Here is a 22,720-nt window from a genome sequence, read left to right as displayed (position 1 = left end):
TGTTTGGAAAATGCCAGTGGAACAGATTTCCACCAAAATCTAACAACTGTAGCAGAAATCTGCTGTGAAAAGAATTTTTTTTAAACACAGTTCTTCCACGAACTGTTAAAGCTCCTGCCAGATCACCAGCAAACTGTCTAGCTAGATGCCACAGGCTTCAGTGCTATAGGGCAAGCAGATACGTGAGTAACCTCAGGCCTGGAGAAATATAGGACTCCCATTATCACAGAACCATAGAATGTCCAGAGTTGGAAGAGACCTACAAGGATCGTTGAGAACAACTCCTGCCCCTGCAAAGGACAACCCCTAAATCTACACCATGTAACACCTGAGGATGCACTCCCCTAAATGACTTTTCCCTGCAAAAAGGAATCTATTCATTTCAGAAAAGGATTTTAACATTTCCAAGTTTTCCTCTGAATAAATACAAGGCCACATTTCAAAAGAGTGAAAAGCTCTATAAAACTCTTTCCAGATCTGATTTCAAAAAGCATAGTATTTTCTAGTCATTTCCCTACTCCTTCACCATTCAAGAAGATGCTTCTATTTTTAGAGATAGCTTTACCTCATATACTCCCTGTTGATCCTGCAGTTCTTCCAGCTGTCCTGGAATATCCGCTTTTAACGCTTCTTTCATTTTTTCTAGGAATTTCATCCAGTTTTCACATTTCTGTAAAAATTTCTTTTCATCATTCTGAGTTCCCTGCAACTCACTGGAAAACAAAAGAAATCATCAGAAACTATGGTGCTGGTCATTGTTTTCCTGGATATGTTTGCATACGGTCTAATGTTAGTAACACTAACATAGCAGGGTTTTGCTTGGCACTTTGCTACCTTTTCTTCACCTATAAATGTCCTGATTTTTTGCTTCAAGTGACCTGGATTACAAATAGTCACTGAATAATCTGGAGTAAACTGAAAGGACAGGAATTCAGTATAAAAACCCCCTGAGAAAGCTGAGAACAGATTGTAAGGCTTCCCATGCTCATAGAAAAGGAAATGGTTAGTGGTAACTTTTTGTTTACATTACAGACCTGCAGCGTTCCAGAGCAGCTGCTGTTTTCTGACTCCACTGCCAAGTCAGGCTCTGGATTTTCTTCAGGGTGAAGTCACTGAGTGGCACCTTAATGCTTGCTTCATTCAAACTCTCTATGCTTGGAGAAAGTGCAGCAAGCTCCAGTGTGTAAGCCTGGAAGTTAAAAAAAACCAAATTAATTGCAAAAAATACAGCCTCTCTTTCATTTCCAAGACATACAGAAGCCTCTTCTGTAGGAAGCCTCTAAATATTATGCATCCAAAATGCTAACTGAACACCACCCCCCCAACATTTTTGTGTTAACTTCAAAGAATATAGGAAGGAAAAAGTCATAATTGCCTTACACGGGGCTCCTTTTTCCAATACTGAACAGATACTCCAGAGCTCTACTTGCAGCATTACTTTGTACCCTACATTGAGGGCAACTGGGTAGCTCCAGAGCAAAGCTGGGGAAAAAGATCTCCCCTCAACCCTAAATCTATGTGATATTCCTCCCCTCCATGAAGCCATTTGGCCTGCAATGCATCTCTAGAGATTTTATGAATTTAAATCACTGGGATTTGTGCTTTGGACGAGATTATAGTTACTCCAATGGAAGTGCTGTAACTAGAATGCTTAGGACCCAAGGAATTTCTTGAAGTAAGTGAGAGCTGGTATTCTACAGACTCTAAAACCCAGAGTATGTATCTTTCTGTACTTGGGAAACCAAACATACCAGAAGCAATTCTGAGTTGTCTGTTTCTCCTTCTAAGCAGCAACTATCAAAATTGTCCGTACAGTTCTTGACATGACCCTCCAGCGCTTCAAGGGAGCTCTGGAAATCCTCCAGTTGTAAAAGATTGCACTAGGGTGAATATTGCATACTTACGTTAATTATTATTTAATACACAGTCAGTATACAAAAAAGAACAATAAGCAATACCATCAGGAAAACAACAGTCAAATGCAAACTGCAGGCTTGTTAGAGCAACACAAACAGGTAAGAAAGCTGAAATCCTTCCTGCACCTGTTCCTCTGGCCTCATGTATTAATTCCTTATACAGCTGATCATACTGTCAAGCTTCATTTTCTGAAATTTCATTTCAATCCAAGAACTCCAAGGCTGTAGTAAAGAAGTTACCTCACACTGACAGCTAATTTAATATTAAAAAAAAAAATACCTCAAATTCATTTATCTTCCTCTGCAAAATCTCTTTCAAATAGGATGCTTTCTGGAGCGGCTGGAGCTTCTCCAAAAGAAAGGATTGCGCAGCTGATCCAGCCTGCTGTTTTATCCAATCAGCCTGCGAAGAAATCTCAATACGAAATACTAGTATGTCTTCAAGGCCGTGCTGTAAATTCTGATGAGAGAAGCGTAAAGAAAAAAAGTCAGCAAATGAACAAGATCATCGTTCTTGAAAGAGAGAAATCACATGGCCTCAGCATGAGATCTCATTTGCCTAAAGTCAGAATTATTTAGAATAATCTAATGAGATCAGAAATCTGTAAACTTAGCGGGCCAGGCCAAAGAAAGTACCAAACCCAGATAAAAGCAATCGGAGGACTATAGAAGACCTCAAGATGGTCCTGTGTTCTGGGAAACTGGTCTTTTTCCCCCCAGCTATTGTTCTCGTAGATATTATCTCTCCTCTGAAGCAGTGCCCCATAAAGTATATAACTTTTGGTTTAATGATTCCTTCCAGCACAGGCCTGATTCTCTGTACAGAGCAGAAAGAGGCAGAGGCGGGATACGATTGCTCCCTTCTGCTCTCTTCTCATCCTGTGCTAACTGGCTTGGTTTGGTCTCAGGATCTGGCCAAAGTATTTAAAAGAAATACAAAGGTGTCTGTTAATGGAAAAACTGCACAGATATCATGTTTTCCACTGACCGGTTTGAGGGAGAAGAGGGGAAGAAGGCATTCTTTCAATTTGTTTCTCAACAATAAATCTTGACTTGTACCAGGCAGCAGAAATGTATTCATTTACCTTTAGATCCTGTATCCTCTGTTTCAGGGTTTCTACAGTGTCTTCCTGAGGCACATGAGCATCCAAGACCCGAGTGCACTGCTCTTCGAGCTGTTGTAACTTGGTTGCTGCCTCAGTGCATGAAGTATCAAGGGGCTCCAAAAGTTGTAGGGTCGCTTGCGCTGCCCGCAGTTGATCCGTGAGGTCTTCATTTACTGAGTTCCACCTGCCAGCATATCAAGGGATAAGAACATTTTCCTAGTAGGTTCCCCTCCAGAATACGATTTCATGTAGGATTCCTGTGGGAGTTGCTTTGCACTCATATGCATGTTAGTGAAAGCCCATTTTGTGCTCTGTGACCATCACAAAACAGGTAGCACCAGCTACTCCTCACACGGGTGAGGCATATTAATACAGATTTAAAAATGTGACAGACTTCCAAGTCCTGCCTCAGCAACACTGTTTTTTTTGTATTTAAAATGCTAATAACTAGGGGTCTTTTTTGCAAGCTTACCTAGTGTGTACCTCTGTGCACTTCTGTTCAACAATCTCTGCAAAGGAGGGTGAGCAGTTCTTCTTCAGGCTACTGGCAGCAGTTTGGAGTTTGGCCCAACTTTCTTCACTGATCTCAGATTCATCTTGAAGAGACTGCAAAAGAGATTATGGCAATTAGGTGTGGAGATGAATGACCTAAGTACAGCTTCCCCTATAGACCGGTAGGGACAAGGCAGCAACAAGGCAGTACAGATTAAAATATCTGCGAAAAATGCAACACCTGACCTTAAGAATTAGGAGGCTGAAAGACAGGAGGAATGGTCCAAGTCAAAAAAACATTCAAGAGGCCTATTTTAAACTGAGGTCATTCACTTGCTCTTAAAGAAACACCACATTTAACCAACCCACAGCCTCAATCTGTTTAAACTAATTCACTAGAAACCAAAAACGTGTCCATTTTAAGTTCAGGGATATTTCTACTGGTAGTAAAGCTGGCTTGACAATTCCTGTCTCCAGCTGAGTGTTCCCCCTCCATGCAGAACCCTGCCATGGATCATATCTGTGAACTGATCCAGATTAAAAATAAACAGGGTGATGGAAGGAAGGAGGTAAAAGGTGCCCCAGTTCCTTCCATTTATTACGTGCCCCCATGTGAGGGTGGAAACGCTTATGCAGGCTTTATTGCTGAGAGACACGTAGTTGGGAATCACAGCCTCAAGCTGGCCTGCGCCACTCTTAATAAAACTTGAAAATAAACCAAAATAGACCTTATTTAGACTGAAACAGGGAGTGCTTACAAAGCATTCAACGCTCGTTTAAAGTCAGGTAAGGGGATTTTAGCTGCATGTGTGAAACATTCAGACCTGGGGCCAGCCTGCCTGCCCACTCTAGATGCCCCACTTAAACTCTGAAATAGCCAAGCAGGGCAGCAGGACAACCCAGAGCTTTTACACCTGGCATTTATGCCCAGCCTCACTCAGAGGCTGCACAGGAAGCTCCAGCTCTCTGGAGGGCGACTGCACAGCTGACTTTGCATTGGAGCAATTGGAAACACTGGGTTCAGGGATCCCTCTGCTCTGACCTAGGGCTGCTGCACCCACTCAAGTCAAGCCACAGCTTTTGGGAAGGGCTACCCTGGGTCCTGGACCTTCACTCCCAGGCTCTTTGTATGTGGAAAGATGTTTTAATGCAAGTAATGCTTTAATGCCCGACACGTCAGCGGTCACTGACACAGCGGCTGGGCCACAGTACCCCAAGTGGAGCATTCGCATCACAGGTTTAGAGACACGGTCCCTTCACCAATTTTCTCTCAGGTCTCCTTCATTTCTGCGCTCAGTCCCAGAATCAATGCACTGCCATCTCCTTCCAGGTTATGCTACAGCATTTCCCTGGGAAGCAGAAGTGAAGGGTTGAAAGGAAATTTGCTCAATGAGCCAAGAACCAAGATCTTTCACCTGGACAGTGAGTAACCTTTAGGCAAACACACACAGCGATGGCATTAGCTTTTCCTTTGCCAGCTCTATTTACAGCCAAAATTCCTGCTGTCCACGTGGATTAGACATGAACTGAGTAGACATTAGCACGAGGCATGGTGGTGGAGTGCACATGTCCGTCTGGACTCAGTAGTGCAAGGGAGCATGACGATCTGCTGATTCATATGGCGATGCCTTCCAGCACATGCAGAAGAGTAAAATGTCAAGGGATCTCTGCGATTCAAAACTGGGGGCTGGCTAGTCCACACTAAGGCAGGCATGGTAGCAGCTGACCTGTACTTCTCTCTTGAACCTAGGTACCTAAATTGGAGCAAAGAACTAATGTGCCAAATTAACAAAGAAATTTAATAGTAGTCCTCAGTGCCTCTGGAGACTGAAAAAATCCCCATTCAATTGACTTGAATGGCACTACAATGAAGAGGAAGTTGCTGAAATAAATTATTCTGTTTTTCTTTTCAGTGGAGTTTGTTTGTTTGTTTACAAGCATAGAAGGGAGTACAGAAAAAAGACAACTTCTGTAGACCTACCTGAAGACTTTTGACCTGGTTTTTCAGAGCATCCACTGACACCACAGAAGGTTTGCACTGGTCTATGCAGTACAAATACCTCGCTGTCATCAGGTTGACTTCTGCATAAATTTCATCATACGCTCTCCATTGCTCCAGTATTGACTGCATCGATGTCTTTAATTGTGCAATCTGCAAACAAACCACATAAATCACTTTATATTGACAACAAAATCTAAGCTCAACGCTCACTCCATGACAATCCACAAGAATTTCACAAGCTGGGAGTATTTTGCTGTTTGGTAAGGAATTATGCAGGTTTTAATTCAAGCCATAAACAGTATTTAGAATGAAGTACAAGAATTTGCTAGAAATAAAAATGTAACCAGAACTCAAGGTAGCACCGCTCTGTCACCCATAACTACAGAACCTCCCTAAAAGGAAGAAGTACTGAAATAATGAACTGCTAATTCCTCCCTGCCTAAATCTATCTGAAATGGGAGGAAGGTGAGAGACTTCATCTTCTTAGGAAGCAGAAAGTTTGATCCAGAGACCACCTCTCCTTTTGAAGAAAATCTGAACAGAAATCATTTTTGGATGGAAGAAGATGCTACTACAATATTCTGGAGGAGCTATCATGCCTCTTATAATATGGTGCCCTAATAATGCAGGTCCACCTGAAACGCAGACAAGGAACTTCAAGATTCTCATATAAAATTAAATGGCTGATATCCTCTTTGTTTTCTACACCTCTTTCACTATTACAGTTGTTTAATCTATATTGGGGTCCTTCTTCAGTGGGAAATGTCATTTGTATCCTTCTGTATCAGTCAGTATCTAAGGCTTGTCCTGGGTTAAACAAAACACTAATCTACTTCAGTATCTATTTTCAGTCATGCCAGTACCAGATGCTTTGAGAAGAGCATGAAATCCAGGCAGGCAAACAATCATGTCTCCATGGAACCTGGCACAGCCAGATGTCTAGTCTCAGGTATGACTGTTTCCACACAATGGAAGATGAAGACTTTTTTACAGAATAGTGCACGCTAAAGAGACTGAACATCGATCAATGTATTCTAATGTTCTAGTTCCAGGCACGCAGGAGTAGATGGGTTAATCATCCCTATTCTTATTTGAATCATGGTATAGGTGGGAGGAATGTCTAATTGCTTTTTGCAGCCTGAGGCTAGTTACCGCCCGCACAAGGAAGACGGAAAGACATTGTGCTTGTGAAAAGTCTCTTGGCCACAGGCTCAGAGTCTTGAGATCAACCTACGGACAATACAATCAAAGATTCACGTCCCCTTAGACCTGTATTTGAAATCACAGCCTGGCTCTGCTGAGAGCCACGGGAGGAAAGCTGCATTCGGTTTCATCGCACATGCAGACAACTAGGCTCTAAGAACACTCTGCTGCTCTTAAGTTCCATACTTAAGTCACAAAAATACTCAAACTAATGTGATCCTTGGCATGGTGCCTGCAAGAAGAAAAAAGCACTAGGCTGTCAATCCTGCCAATTTCAATCCCCAGCTCTACAGTGGAAGGAAAACCTTTCATCCTGTACACACATAAAAACGTCTCTGCTTTCTTGGTAAGAAAAAGCCACATAGTTTCTGTTGAAACCTAAAACAAGCAGCAGACCCGTCCTGGACCCACACCTGGTCTGGAAGAGTTCAAGCAAAAGGGTACTGGTTTCCCAAAGTTTTGAGGAACAAAAGCAAAGTGTTTATAATAGAAAGTGTAGGGGAATCTTAATTATAAACCCAATCACTGTATTAAGTACAATCCTCTATGGTATATGGTTATTATCACAAATTCAAATCCATAAATATACTCATTACTATATCTTCTGCATCTATCACTTACATCAAGATAAAAAAAGATAAATTTCAAGTACCAAGATAATTTAACTATAAATGCAAACTCCTGGGGAGCTAATTTGCATGGGAAACCAACCTGCCAGACTCTCCTTGAAGGAATTAGACACTACCTAGGATTTCAGGACAGTGAAAGCCATGCAGGTGTGTGGATTAAAGAGTAATTGGGAGATGTAAAAGCTACAGTGAGAAAAGGGCAGGAATAGGCAGCTTCCATCAGCGTACTACAGGGAAGAAAGACCAGGGCATGAAAGAGAAACACATCGAATAAGAGAGTTTAAGGTTTCCGCTTGCAGCTTGACAAAATAGCAGCACTTGTTCTTCATTTCTTAAACTGCAGATGGGGGTCTGTCCCTCCTCCCCCCTAAACTACTTAGAAATTTGACTGTTTTTTCTCTCTCAACCCTGGAAATACATTAATTTACTTTATGGTACAGACTTAAAAGGAAGTTCTTAGGAAGGTTAAGATTAAGAGTAAGGAATACTTTGCATCCCAAGAAGAGAATTAATAACACTGCTCGTAAGAACAGGGTCTGGAGGAAATCTGAATGCAAATTAAGCTTTTACCTGGCTTACAGTGCTGTCCATCATCTCACACAGCTCAGCTATCCTGGGAGGCAGAGCTTCTGGGGTTTGTTCTGCACTACCATTCAAAGCCAAACTCTGTTTGAGCTCATCAAGAGTTTTAGATTTAGTTGTGAGTTGATTTTCTAGCTCCTAAACGAAAAAAAAAAAGTAAAAAAAAAAGTAAAAAAGGAAGATAAATAAGAGCTTTTAATGAGACCACAGAGAAAACCTGTGTGAGGAGCTTAAAATCAATTCTGCCTAATTCTTCAGCCGTGCAACACCACCATCTCAACTCTGATACAGAACAGCTGCTCTACAGGAGCTCAAAAGGACAGTGGCTGCTTTAGACAGTCTCCTGCAGGCAGAGCTAGAATCAGTCCATTTAGTGTCAGCACAAGCACAGGACGTCATGCTTGGGAAGGAAATCATCAGGAGCTAATTCCTCAGCCACCGTGCAGGCTCTTTATACTTCTCCAACTGCAAAAAAGTTCTGCTAATGCAGCAGAACTTTTCCTTGGGTGGGTTTGCGTTCGAGTCCATGTCTGTTCCAGCAGACAATAGTAAGACAGGAACTGATTTTGCAATTTGAGTCCCTGACATCCAGATTCTAGAAACTTCTGTAACTTGGTGTGTAACAGCACTCTAGGCAATAAAAGCAGCCTACTACAAGAGAGGGCTTATAACCATGGCAATAAAAGAACAAATATTCCAGTAATAGAAGTCGATGCTGGCTGCATCAGTACTAATTTTGAGGGAGCTGATGCCTACAAAACCACAATAAAGCCAAAGTATACTCAGATTCTTGAGGCTGGTGCACAGAGAATACATTCTAGGGCACAAGTATATTGCAGCTGCTATTTTTCCAATTTGCACAATACGGCCACCACAGAGCTCTTCAAACTAAAAGAACTGACAGCTTTTGCCATGGCTCTGCTGAACAGAGAACCACTTCCTTTGGAGGCATCTCAGAATTAGATCTACATTACTGCCACACAACACACTAAATACCACAGAACAAGAGCAGTTGTATCTTCGGTTAGATGAAAAATCATAAAATAGCAATTCACATTAAAACTGGATCTGGCTCTTTATCACTTGAACCTAACATGCTTTAACTAAAATTACACTGTAGTATTTTTCTATGAAATGGCAAGTTCCTCCATGCTTTTTCCTGTTAAAATCTGTGCAGTTCTTCAGTCTGGATTCAGCAAGGTGCTATATGTTTTGTACAAGAATATCACAAGTATAGTGCTTTACCTTGCAATCATCTAATGTGTTCTGTGCAGAGATCAGACTTGCTGGGGTTTGTAAAGGTCTCAGTCGATCATTCTGAGCTTCCAGCCAGTTGCGTAGAGTCTGTACTTTGTTCTCATTTTCAGTAATATCCTCAAAAATGTGTTCCAGGTCTTGTATCTGAAAGTTACAGAACTACTTTAACTTACTTAAACCTAGAGGTGGGCAGAAACAGGGCTCCCCTCTCCATGATAAAATCTGAGATTACAGTATTTACACTGAAAACATTACTTAGAGAAAATATTTTCACAGGAAAAGCTAAAACATTTTGCCGACTCTTTAGTATCTGACCTTTCATTGGGAAAGAAATAAAGCAGTGTGGGTTCTGGAGATGGCAACATGCAGACCTGACAAGGTGGGGGACTCCGGGCTACATGGGCACACTCATTCAGAGTCTGAAAACCTCATTGTCCCTAAAACCCATGAACAAAATTACTAATAAGAAAGGGACCCCAAGTAATTTCTTTTCCATTTTGGCCCTCGGGATCCATTACATCCTAGAATTTGGTTTCTTGAAAATTATTAAATAAGGCAACTTTTTCCCCCATAGAACCGAAATTTTATAATAACAGAAATTTCCAGTTACTCAGGAAGGTAATTTTCTACTTGAAAATGTTTCTAGAAGACTTTCTGAGTCAGAAAACTTGGGAATTTTCCATTTGATCAGTGTTCTTTGTATCTGCATTCAGAGAGGGCAGCTTCTCCTAAAGCCCTGTAAGTTGGGGAGAGAAACAGAGAAGGAGGAGGAATGTTCTGGTAGAAGGATTCATTGCAGCCATCTCATGGTTGCATTTGGGGAGGCTAAACTTCCACCAGTCTTTTCCGTATCTCATGAGCCACACTAGCTATTGTGGGCACGCGTATTAATGACTGTGTGCACCGTAATTCTGGACGCATGGATTATTTCTAGTCTTACTAGAGTAAAGTAATTCTGAGGCACTGTCTAAAGCACATTTTCTACAGAGAAACACAGAAGATGTGCTGGTCTAGTTCGTCTACACATGCAATTTGCCTTTCAGCTGATGATCTTCAAAGCACTCCACTGGGCAAGGGTATTTCATTACTGCAGAAGGACACGGACACAGAGTAACCCATTTCCAGTGACCCACGAGGGCTGGAGCAGGGCTGGGAACAGATTCCCACTATGTGTTTTTTCAACAGGGTCATACGTCCCCATCTGAATACGGCTATCAACACTACGCACTTAATAATTACATTTTTGGCAAATCCAACTGCTACAACAGAAAAATGGTTGCTAAGCTGGATATATCCCTATTTCTCATTCCCATCATGTGCCACGTGGAGAGGCTGTTTGTTTTATTCGTGTTTGCTGAGCAGGGCCAGGCTGTTTGTACCAAGCAGTGTAGCACCTCTCCTTTCCACAACCCATCCAGTGTTTTCTCCCATTGAGTTTTAAATGCTTAAACCTTCATGGCACCCCAAAGCTTCAAAAGATTTCAGTAACAGTTTCCCCTGCAGACACTACCTCAAATTCTTCCTCTTTCACAGGTCTTTGTTGACATGTCACTGACTGTATTTTCTTCATACGAGGACTCACCTACTACAGTCAACTAGGGTAATTCCCAGGCTGTCATGAAGAACAGATTTTGTTTATTTTCCCTCCCTGCAAGTTGCAGGAGACTTTATGCTCCCAGAACTTGCTGAGCTTTGAGTGCTTGCCCACCACGGATGTGCTACAGAACCTGTCCACAGGCTGCCTACAGGACAGTAGGATGGACAGACAGCACAGAGCACAGGGAGTCTCATCGCTGTGTTCAATGGTGTTTTCAGACACAAAGAGAAAGGCCGCTTGTAAATACAGAGCACTGTCACAGGTAAGATCAAAGTTGTGAGAGAGAGTAATGAGTACTCAATCAAACCTTTCTGTTCAGAGACGCCTGCAGCCTGTGCCACCGCAGGTTCATCTCTCCAAGACACTCAGCAAATTCTGTCCTTTCGTAACGCTTGCTCTCCACGTCACAAGTGCTCATCTGCAAGAGTGACTGGTTAACAAAATCTACCATCGTCTGTTTAAAGTTCATTCCCATCATATATTCCTGGAAGAGGAAAGAACAAAAAAAGAACAAAAACATTGAACAATTAGTTTTGTAGTTTAAATCTGACTGGTTTCAGTGACGCTTCAAGGCACAGTTATGGGCCATTCATGGCTTATTTGGAGCCACGGCCCAAGATATTTTTCTGAAAGAGATGTGGCTGTAGGAATAATTCTCAATTTTTACAGTTCTATATTTGTAGAACTACTTCCATCCACTGAAACTTTTGCAGAAAATCACTACCATTCTGTGGATAGCCCAAGGCAAAACGGGCTAGTGCCAGAACAGAAAATAAAACAGAAAATCAGAATACGAGGGAGGGAAAATGTGTCCTCCGGCACTGATGTCCTTGCCCACAGGGAGGAGTGAGAAGCTACACACAAAGTGAGAACAACGTAAGAAAATGCCTTATTATTTCATAAGGCCTTAGAAGAGGAGGGGAGGAAAGGGCTTTTCATTGTATCTTGTAGTACCCAGAAAAATGTCACCAGGGAATACCACAGGAGAGGTCCTGGAGGCATAACTGCTTCTCTGTAGGAATTCATGACCCTCATCCCAGCTTTCTTCTCAGCATACGCAGCTCACGTTGCTGACAAGTGCAGAAGGCACACACACAAACAAACCTCTAAAGATCCAAAGGGTTAAAAATAGCACCTCGCCTACATGTTCCAAATTCCAAATCCAACTGATACAGATCAACATGTTATATACCTGCTTCACTAAGGCACTCTGAAAGGAATGCTTATGTTGGCACTTCCTTGATGAGCACTATCAAAGTGCCTGAGAAGCACAGCTGCAGACTGAGAACTGTTGTCCTGTCTGAGCCCAGAACACTGCTTGGTAGCTCTGCAAGGGTAAAGCAAAATATGACTCTGCAGGGATCCGTGCCCTGAGTCTGGGCTCCCCAGAATCTACAAAGGCATGAGCATGGCTTGAATCCTTCCCGTGGCTGGGGCAATCGGCCTTTGCCATTGGCTCTTCAGCAACTGAAGAGAGCTGAGAGTGTGCTGTGGCCTCTCTCTCTGCAGGGACATTCATCTTTCCCCTGCTTCCTAGCAGGTCATCTCTTTTGGTGAATCACAACATTCAAAAGCCCTGTTTTCTGGTTAAATGGATCCTGGCTACACAAATCCAAAATTACAAGGTATTCCTTGTTAAAAAGGCCAATGAAAGCAAAGCAAAAACCCAGAGTCTGTCTTCCTGCTCAACACAGTTTATAATTTCATAGAATCATAGAATTACCACGTTGGAAAAGACCTCTGAGACGTGTTCGATCTTTTTATCAATGACCTGGATGAAGGCATCGAGTGCACCCTTAGCAAGTTTGCAGATGACACTAAGCTGGGTGGAAGTGTTGATCTGCTGGAGGGTAGGGAGGCTCCAAAGGGATCCGAACAGGCTGGACCGCTGGGCAGAGACCAATGGCATGAGGTTTAACAAGGCCAAATGCACAACAACCCTGAGCAGTGTTACAGGCTAGAAGTCCGGCTGGAAAGCTGCCTGGAGGAGAAGGACCTGGGGGTGCTGGCTGACAGCGACTGAACATGAGCCAGCAGTGGCCCAGGTGGCCAAGAAGGCCAATGGCATCTTGGCTTGGATCAGAAATGGCGTGATCAGCAGGGCCAGGGAGGTTATTCTCCCTCTGGACTCGGCACTGGTGAGACCGCTCCTCGAATCCTGTGTTCAGTTGTGGGCCCCTCACCACAAGAAGGATGTTGAGGCTCTGGAGCGAGTCCAGAGAAGAGCAACAAAGCTGGTGAGAGGGCTGGAGAACAGGCCTTATGAGGAACGGCTGAGAGAGCTGGGGTTGTTTAGCCTGGAGAAGAGAAGGCTGAGGGGAGACCTCATTGCTCTGAAAGGAAGTTGTAGAGAGGAGGGTGCTGGCCTCCTCTCCCAAGTGTCAGGGGACAGGACAAGAGGGAATGGCCTCAAGCTCCATCAGGGGAGATTCAGGCTGGACATCAGAAAAAAAAATTTCACAGAAAGGGACATTGGGCACTGGCAGAGGCTGCCCAGGGAGGTGGTTGAGTCACCTTCCCTGGAGGTGTTTAAGGGACGGGTGGATGAGGCGCTGAGGGGCATGGTTTAGTGTTTGATAGGAATGGTTGGACTGGATGACCCTGTGGGTCTTTTCCAACCTAGTGATTCTGTTATCACTGAATCCAATTTGAAGGTGGGAGAGAGAGAGCACAAGTGAGACAGATGGGGCAGGATAAGCAAAAGGAGATTACAGCACAGCAAGGAGTAGCAGTATTGCAGGACAGGCAGTAAATTCTGAGGCATGGAAGCAAAAGGTTTTTATAATGGAAGATACTAAAGCACCTTTACGAAACCCTCCTGAGAGCAAAGGAAACAAAACAACAGTGCCTGTGGGCTCTTCCATTGTTGCTACAGCCAAACACCTTGCAGAAGGTGTGGACTTACAGCTTTCCATTTACCTTGTACTTCTGAAGGAGGGTCCTGACTTGGGCAGCACTACATTGTGAATTTATTGGCTCCTCATGTCCCTGCTGTTGTTCCACGTGGTCCAGCCAGGTCAGTAGTTCAGCAATAGCTTCCCGTGATGAAAGTTTTTCCATCTGAAGCTGGGGGAAAAGCACATAATGAATCTCCTACACTCTGCTTGTTAGAAACACCAAGGCAGATGACATCTGAGTTTCTAGAAAGGCTCTGGCACTGTAATTGCAATTACTTGGATATGAACTTGAAAGCAAGCCCCATGCTCCAGGGTGGGGCTTCGTGATTTAAAAGTTCATGGATTCAGAAATTTAAAATAAAATCATCTCTAATTGCAACAAACTTCTATATAAAACTGTAAAGATTATAGTTATGTGCAAAACAGCCCAGGAAGAACACTGCAATAATTAACTGCAGTACAATACCAGAGATATTCAGAAAGCAAGACAGATAGCTAAATAGGAAAGAGGTGCTTTGGGAGCTTTGTGGAGCAGCCAACTGAATCCCAGTAGCAATATTTTAAAGCAATTATTTAGCTTGAACTGAGAGATGGCAGCAGAGGTTCTTACCTGATGAAGTTTTTCTTGGATGGCTGGGAGCTGTGTGATCAGCTCTCCCCATTTTTGCTCAATCTTTCCCAAGGATGACCTAAGTGCTGCGGCATCAGCTCGCTTCACGTGGAAGAGCTGGTTGGCAGTGCTCACCACAGATGACTTCAAGGAAGACTTTTCATCAGCTTCCTTACAAAATGTCTGAGGTGTATGGGAGAAATGTAAGAGTGGGTAAATATACATCTGTTTCAATAAAGAACACAAACCAGTTTCCAATCACAGGCTAGAACACCCCAACAAACGAATTTTAATAAGCTGGTAAAGTGCACAAAACCTAAACTCAACATGTTCTGGGAGCAGGTAAGGCTTTTCTTCTGCCCAGCTTGATACAATGCTGAACACCACCTTTTGCCCCACAAAGACAGGGAATAACCTCACCCCTACTTCACACAGTGGTCCCGAGAGCAACCCCGGTCCTTAATTCTCTGGCCAGCTCACATCCACCAGTCCAATCCTCACGATGCTTTGCTCTCCCTCCGTGCAAGACTCCCTCCCTCTGCCAGGTCTCACACTGGGGTTGAACCTCCTGGCTAGTTGTGCAGGGGGAGCACAGCACCCAGGGCAGGCAGAGACATGAAATGCATTTCAGCAGCTTTCCCTTCCCTCACTCTAGCTCACCATCTTCACAGCCCCACTGCCTCCCCCTCTGCTCCCTGAGCCCACACTCCAGATTCAGTTGAGAAGTGGCCCATCAGCTTGGCTGAACTGCTCTGTCTGCTACTTGACATCAGGAACAAGACAGAAACCCCCTCATTGTGCTGTAGGTGCTTAAGAGATCTGGCTGGGCTGTGATGTGTTGCAGCTGGGAGCTCATTATGAGAGGATCCCGTTCTGATTTATGCCCTCTGGCCTCACCATCTGAAGGAAGATCTCTGGAGGCTTCCCATCCTCACAGATCCCCACACAGGTTGTTGGTTGCCTTGGAGGCACTCGGCCAGTCAGTCCTATATTGTGTGGGCAGCTTCTGGGTCGTGGCAAATACAGAAACGCTCAAAGGGGACATTTTCACAGTTAGTCACAATGTCTTATCAAAACCTGGCAGGAGAAATGACTTACAAACAAACTGTTAATGTTATCCCTGATGGTGGGAAGATCCTGTGATGCATTGAGAGACTGCTCCTTCCAGAAGTTCATCCTCTGCTGAGCAGAATCCAGCCATTTCATCAACTCCTCTGAGTCTCTGTTGTAGCTACAAGGAGAAAACAGAGCCAACAAACATACATCTCCTACCCGTGCCCAGGACACATTTCTCACCCTCCCAGCTAACCCTCACGTGCATGCACTGGTTTTGCCAGAGCAGCAATCAAAATACTTTTCCTGCAGAAGTAAGCAGGAAGTGAAGGCTACACAGTGGCAGAAGATCAGCTGTATAATAAAGGCACACGTTACCCATTACCACTACTTTTTTTCCTTTTCCTCATTTCTAAGTTAACCGACCTATGTTTTTTATTAATTCACAGCCATATTTCAGAAAATACATTGACAGAAAGCCTAATTGCTAGCTGATGTCTCTAACTGCTTTCTGAGTTATACCCACCTGACCAAGAGTTTCAGTAAGGTCTGAAGTCGGTGCACTTCATGGCCAACTTTTTTGGTTAAAGACAACCACTGCTCCTCTAGCTTCCCAATCTGGCTTCTTATTTCTGGACAGCTCACAGCAGTCAGCAATTTCTTCCCTTCTTTCACCATCTGGTACAGCCTGGCATGCTTTTCATCAACACTGCTTTTCATTTGCTATCAGAGTATGGGAAGTTTGCAAAATAAGACGACTTTAAAAACTGAAAACAGAGCTAGGAAAACACATTTGTTTGTCATAACTTCTTAATCTCACATTTCCTGTGTCACGTATTTCCTTTTCCAAATGGAAGGAACTTGTACTTCATTACATGCAAAGGCAACAGAGGTAATTTTTTTTTTGTTTTGTTTCCTCTGGAAAGATCAAGACAAATCCCAATACAATCTATACATTACCAGAATGACTGTGTTATGATCTATGGGCTTTTTTGACACATGTAAACCTCAGGCAATGGACAAACACCCTCTATCAGATCTGGCTGCACTGTCCAAATGTATGACTATCCCCATGAGAAAGTTACAATCGTAGAATGGTTTGGGTTGAAAGTGACTTTAGAGATCATCCAGTTCCAACTGCCCTGTCACAGCAGAGGTACGTTGCACTAGATCAGGTCTCTCAAAGACCCATCCAACCTGCTTTGAACACCTTCAGGCATGGGGCATCTGTGACTTCTCTGGGCAGCATCACAGTAAAAAGCATGTTCCTAATATTTCAGGTACATCTCGCCTCTTTTAGCTTAAAACCATTACCCCTCATCCTATCCCTGCAATCCCTGATAAAGAGACCCCGCCCAGCTTTCCCATAGGCCGCCCTTTAAGGACTGGAAGATTGCTAGAAGGTCTACCCATAGCCTTCAGTTCTTCACAGGTCCAACCTGTGAGGAATGCAGAGCACTCTGACAATACATCACTAATTTAATTGAACATTTTTTCTTCTACATTTTATATAGAACAACCATAAAGGCTGCTTTCATGTCTTAATATACAAATGTGTTGGAAACATAGATAAAATATTTCCAACTGGACTTGAGGCGGAGCTCTGCCATCAGATGGAGCTGGGGAAAAACAGGAGCATATCTGCCATTCTACACAACGGGAATTCTCTTCTCTTTGGTCAGATAGAAGTCAGACCATCTTATTTTGAATTCTCAGGATTTTCAAAGGAGCTGGTAAACCTTCAGACCTCCTATTGCCGCCAGGGGTTCAGACATTTGAACGTGCTGGGTTGATTCTCCTCTTCCACAGGTTTTAAATTCATGACATGAAATTCATTCCTGACTTACAGCGAAGTGACTCTGTGTTCACTCCAAGGCTCCCTGGGATCCAGGCAGCCTGCACACTCCCTTCTCCCCAATATTTATATTTGAAGAAAAAGTTCTAAAGTAGCTAGACTCATTACTCCCACTTCAATGAATTCATAGCCTCTGGCTGAAATTAATTATCATTAGGTGAAATGATTGCTTTTAAAAGTGTTCCGCTTGCATCCACACACAGACAAGGACAAAGCTTTACAGATTCACAAAGAAAACCAGTCAGAGAGACAGGCAGAAATACCTGTAGAACTGCAATCCTCTCAATTAATCGGTCTTCAGTTTCTTCAACCAAATTCACAGAAGGCAATGCAGAGGCAAGTGCCTCTAACTCCTTATTGAAAATCAGGCATTCATCATCAAATTCCATCCATTCCTGAAAAATATATTCCATCATTAACATACCGCACAGCTATCTGCATTTTTGATACCCAAGACTGAGTCCTTAATGCTTATTCTAGCATCAGCATCTGTTACTTTAACGAAACAGAACACAAAAATAGGTGAATAATATGGAAAAATTAAAGTGAGACATGGTTTCACCACAGATGAATGGATTAATTCCTTCTCTAATAACTTCAAAGTTTCCTCTTTTAAAGTGGTATACTTAACTTTTTATTCTCTAAGAGTCTTTTAAAGTTTTAGTTTTAAAGTGCTACTGGTATTTTTGTGCCTTAAATGGCTCTCCTGTCAGTTCAGGCACTCCAAAATTACTGCAACAAGTTATAAAATCCCACCCATGTCAGAGTAATGCACTGAAATGTCCCCTTCCAGGGGTTTTCAAGGAAGAGAGATGGTTTACTGACACACACATGAAATAATAGACTGTTGCTGTCCAATGGAAAGAGGAAAGGACAACTACTAGTCAAAGAATCACTGGTGTGGAAACTCTTCTTCTTCCCCCTAGCTTTTATTCTGGATTTCTTTTGACTCATTACCTTCAACAGGCTCTCTAAGTGAAAACCATACTGGCAGGCCTTCTGCTCCAGCAACTTGACTTTATTCACCAGCTCTGTCCAGAATTCCTCTCTCTTTTGCAGGATGGAGGGAGCCACTTTCTTGGAAATCGCTTCCATGAAAGCCATGCAGGTCATGAGGTTGTGGAAAAAAGCCTGAAAAAAAAGACATTAAAGCTTCCTCTCTAAGAGAGATCACACACCTACAGCAGGAGTACGAAAAAGACAGACAAGACTCAGTGAGAAGATCAGCCAGTTTCACAGTCCCTCATAGCCAGATTTAGGAACCTTCTACCCAAATTCTGCACCATCCCAAGATGCAAAGTTACTGATCAGTGGCAGAACAGTGAGGATGCAGGGGCATTCTCAGCCATCTTCCATCAAGCATGTAGCAGCTGGGTACAGGGGAAACTGGGCTGCCAAAAGGAGGATCTAAACTATCCTCCCTTTGGAAAAGGAGCTGATAGGGGTAAGTTTCCTCCAGCAGATCATGACAGCACAGAACGCTGAAAGCAAAGGCTCAATTCCCAATTGCTAGGCAGCATCTTCAGGAACTTCACTGCTGATTTATTACCACTAATTAGAAGGACGTGTTTCCCTCGCATATCAATATGTTCTAAGGTGAGCCAAAGTGGTGCTAGACTCACAAATCTGAAATCCTGATCTTAATTTGTCATCAAAACTGTGATAACAACTTCTCTTTCATATTTTAGTGGGTCCTGTTTTGATCTACTGAAAAACTCTGCTCTGTTTTCTGCACATACTCCAGTCCTTCAGCTACACTATGAGCTTATTATCCTCCACAATACTGGGGAGAAACCAGTTACTGAAAACAGTGCTCCTGCTATGCTGATCTCAGCACTGCTATGATAATCATCTTATACCTTGTGATTTTCCAAGTGAGACTGTAGGGCTGCTCTGCTTTTCGTTAGCTCCTTCGGATCTTGTGCAACCTTCTCCTGTCCAATAGCTACCAGCTCTGCAAACCCACGAAGTAAGTCCTCGTACTGGCTCTCATTGATGGAAGGGGAGTTCAATTCCATGTACTTTGCTTTCAGAATACCCCACATGTCATCCAAAACATCCTACAATATAAATGCAGTTCAGTCATTCATGGACAGAAATGAATCCCACAAACCCACAGATGCATTCCCAGGATCCAAAATAACCATCAGCCTTTTGAATGTAATAATTTCTTGCTTAGAAGAAACAAACCCTGCTAAGTAAGCAGGAATTGGATTGTGCTCTTACCTCTAATTTATAAACTTGCTGGATTAAGGTGGCAGGTAACTGAAGCCTTTCCCCGTGTTCTCTCAATTTTGCTACTTGGTTTTCAAAGTCTTGTAGCTCCAAAGCACAGGCATCAGTTTTCTGAATTAAGGACAAAATAAGCTATCAGGAAGAACTCTGTTCCATTAAGTTTTCGATTTTCACTAATAATGCAGCAGGGCCAGGATGCACTAGTACTGCCTAAATTCACAAGACCCTGCAATCCAATGAGTTTATAAGCACTCTTTGCTTCACCAACAAGCAGATGGCCTATGACCATTCTGGAGAGGATATGCAGTCTATTCATTTTTTTGTTTCCACTAATCCCTATGAAGGTCAAAGAAAATAGCTTAACCGGTCAAATGCCATATGATAAGGTACTCGTAAATCCTGAAGAACGAGATATAAATACTGGAGTCGTATTCCCATGAAGAGAAATTAGTTTTGCATATCAATAGGTGTAACGTGTGAAGTGCTGTACTTTGGGTAGCTCTTTCTCTTCCCTGCCACACTGTGGGGTCTATCTGCTCTGAGTGTTTGCGGAGAGACTGGCTCCTCTGCTCCAGTTACTGAAAGGACTGGAATTAGGTCTGACTATGGACTGGGGTGGCAAATATCGAACTCTCTCTTTCCCTCATTCTGTAAACCTAAAGTGAGACTCAAACTTTAGAAAGCTGGAATATAACAGATTGCAGAAAACTGGAAATGACAGCTAATGCTGAGAGTTTTTCCTCTCCTTTCCTTCAAAGGAAATTACCTGACGCTGTTCAGAAATGTCATATCCACGTATTGCATTCAAGCATTGTTGCAGAGTAGCCTTTTTCTTAGTTAACTGATCATAGAGCAGCCTGATTTCATTCTGTAAAGGAAACAAACATCAGAAATATATCATGTGTCAGGAATGTAGTAATGATCACGCAAAATTACACAGCAAACAGAATGGTTACCTCCTGCAGCAAAACTACTTTTTTCCTCTTTAAAAAAAACAGAATAAAACATGTGCATTATGGGCTCAAAGCAGTAATTTATAGAGGGAAATTCTGCAGTCTGTGTAGTGTAAGAAAGCAGATTACCCTGTCAAAACAATCCTCTGTGACCAGTAACGGCTGGAAAACTTAAAGAGAAACAAATTATACTCTTCTGAAAATGAGCCCACTTCTGGTAACTGATGAGGCTCCCTGGATTCTGTTTAAGTAAACACTGCAACACTAGTCTTCCTGCTGTTTCGAGACAACCTCCTAGTATTCTCCAAAGGAACTGTTTTATTATTCAGCAGTAAAGAGCAAGGCTGACTAGCAGTTGATGACCAGCCTGGGGATTTGCTGAACATTGGAAACTCTATTTCAAAGACCACGCTCCTCTTCCATTACCTCAGCCTCTACACTCCATCTGAATATTTTCCAGCAACAGCTAGTACATTTAGATTCTCTCTCATCACAAGACTCTATAGAAATTTTTCTCGCTATCTGCTTTACCGTAAATGAATAAAAAAATGTAGATTTTCAAACCTATAGCTTCAGCTACTGTGGCACAAATTCCAACTGAACAGGTTCAGATCAACCTCCAATATGTAGCTAAAGGGTAACCCCTGCCAGACATGGTGCCAAGAGAGAAGAAGCCTGCCTCTCCTGAATCCATACAAAAGCCTCCTTGGACTAATCCCTACACACAGAAACTTGCTTTAACCTGTAGCTCAGCGTACATGGGATCTCAGGTTACTCCCAAACTTTCTGCATGCAAGTTTTCTACCATGATCAAGGCCTCTAAGGTAGTCAGCAGGGCAAACAGCACTATAAATAACAGCAAAATCAATTAATTTCTTTAGAGCCTGTGATTGTTCACTTGTAACCTGAACGCATTAACACTGACAAGTCTAACAGAAGCTGTGAAACTAAGTGTGCATTTGGCAGTGGAGTACCTGGTAATTGCTATTATGATCCAGCTCAGCTTTCATTGAGCTGCTCCTTGAAACAGTGGCAGCCTGAGTTTGTTCCAGACGCGCCTGCAAGTTGTTAAAGCACTCGCAGAACACATCTCTGCTCCCACCAGCGCTGCTAATAGACTTTAGAAGATCATCCTTTTTATCACTCAGATAAGTGTGAAGATTTTGCAGCTCCACTGAAAAAGTCTAAAGGATTAAAAGAAAGATAACATGAGTGAAAACAGTGCACGTCCAAGGATTCTTGCCTGTAACAGGCAGCAGGACTCAAGCAGATAATTGTTGTTAAAGGCAATAAGCTCAAATCTCTGCAACACCAAATAGTTTGACGGTGTTACTCCTGAATAATACCACCAAAACAGAGAGGAAATATCGGCCTTATATATATTCTGTTGTAACAGAAATCCACCAGGGTGTCTCCTTCCCTGCATGCTTTAAAACAGTTACCTTAAAAAGAGCCTGCTGCACGGCTGCCTCTTCGGTGGACAGGACTGAGGTGTTTAACATCTCTTCCATGTTATTCAAACATCTGCTGATTGCCAGAAGCAGCTCAAACAATTTTCTCATCAAATTGGAAGAGACTTCCTCTGCCACATTATCCTGGGTGAAGCAAGTCAGAACTTTTAGTACTTTCACTCAAGGCAGGGCTAAGGTTTATTCATTTGTATAAGGGTAGAGGTTCAGCCATCTAATAACAAAATGGACTTAATGAAGCACTGAAGGAAAGACTTGGATGAGAGAGCTGTATGCATGTAATATGCAGAGCTGTCAAGGCCAGAGATGAGACGATGATCCCTTATGTCTTGGGATTGACTGTGGTCTTACAAGTCTCTAGTCTCAGGATGGGCAGAACACAATTAACCTTGTCAGCTCCAATACTGCAGTTTACTGAAATTACTCACAGGGTCCTTGGTTTATAGAGTTAAGAGGAGTTTTAAACACACTAGTAAATCTTTGAATTCAGGAAGCAGAAATATCATAGCGGAAACTTGAAAAATTTCCTCTCAAAATCCTAAGCTGACATCTACATCAGAGTCCATATCTGACGCAAAACATACACTACAATGAGTGATATTTGCAACAACACGATTACTGGCTGTTTCCCAGTGCCCAGCGTCCTGCATCTAGAACCCCTGATACGCTTTGCAATGCTGGCTTATGCCATTTTTACCTCTGCGTGCACCACATTTGCTTCTTGGCTCAGGTCTCCCAGCTGGACAGTGTAAGTTTTCAGCTCTTCCACAGTTGGGGTTCCTGTTCTAGCAAATGTGCTCCAGGGCAGCGTGTTCATCTTTGTTATAATCTAACATTTGGAAAAAGAATATCGCAAGTAGGTGA

At 42.8% G+C, this 22,720-nt stretch overlaps 1 protein-coding gene across 1 annotated transcript in view; it reads right to left on the bottom strand.

Annotated features, from left to right (window-relative positions):
• Positions 1-22,720, bottom strand: part of SYNE2 (spectrin repeat containing nuclear envelope protein 2) — a 155,598-nt gene that overhangs the window by 42,527 nt on the left and 90,351 nt on the right. Inside the window, exons 71-92 of the mRNA XM_069856738.1 lie at positions 22,554-22,685; positions 21,830-21,982; positions 21,362-21,571; positions 20,201-20,302; positions 19,426-19,545; positions 19,059-19,259; positions 18,157-18,330; positions 17,463-17,594; positions 15,871-16,067; positions 15,390-15,522; positions 14,292-14,474; positions 13,704-13,850; positions 11,092-11,268; positions 9,176-9,331; positions 7,919-8,068; positions 5,496-5,666; positions 3,495-3,628; positions 3,002-3,206; positions 2,197-2,376; positions 1,752-1,880; positions 1,035-1,189; positions 566-713 (exon numbers count right to left, since the gene is read on the bottom strand). Coding sequence (XP_069712839.1) covers positions 566-713; positions 1,035-1,189; positions 1,752-1,880; positions 2,197-2,376; positions 3,002-3,206; positions 3,495-3,628; positions 5,496-5,666; positions 7,919-8,068; positions 9,176-9,331; positions 11,092-11,268; positions 13,704-13,850; positions 14,292-14,474; positions 15,390-15,522; positions 15,871-16,067; positions 17,463-17,594; positions 18,157-18,330; positions 19,059-19,259; positions 19,426-19,545; positions 20,201-20,302; positions 21,362-21,571; positions 21,830-21,982; positions 22,554-22,685 — 3,489 coding nt within the window. The remainder of the gene's footprint in view (positions 1-565; positions 714-1,034; positions 1,190-1,751; positions 1,881-2,196; positions 2,377-3,001; positions 3,207-3,494; positions 3,629-5,495; positions 5,667-7,918; positions 8,069-9,175; positions 9,332-11,091; positions 11,269-13,703; positions 13,851-14,291; positions 14,475-15,389; positions 15,523-15,870; positions 16,068-17,462; positions 17,595-18,156; positions 18,331-19,058; positions 19,260-19,425; positions 19,546-20,200; positions 20,303-21,361; positions 21,572-21,829; positions 21,983-22,553; positions 22,686-22,720) is intronic.

This window comes from Phaenicophaeus curvirostris, chromosome 5, assembly GCF_032191515.1.
Source record: "Phaenicophaeus curvirostris isolate KB17595 chromosome 5, BPBGC_Pcur_1.0, whole genome shotgun sequence".
Taxonomy (NCBI): Eukaryota; Metazoa; Chordata; class Aves; order Cuculiformes; family Cuculidae; genus Phaenicophaeus; species Phaenicophaeus curvirostris.
The sequence above is the reverse complement of the archived record's forward strand: the minus strand, read 5'-3'. Positions and strand labels throughout refer to the sequence as shown.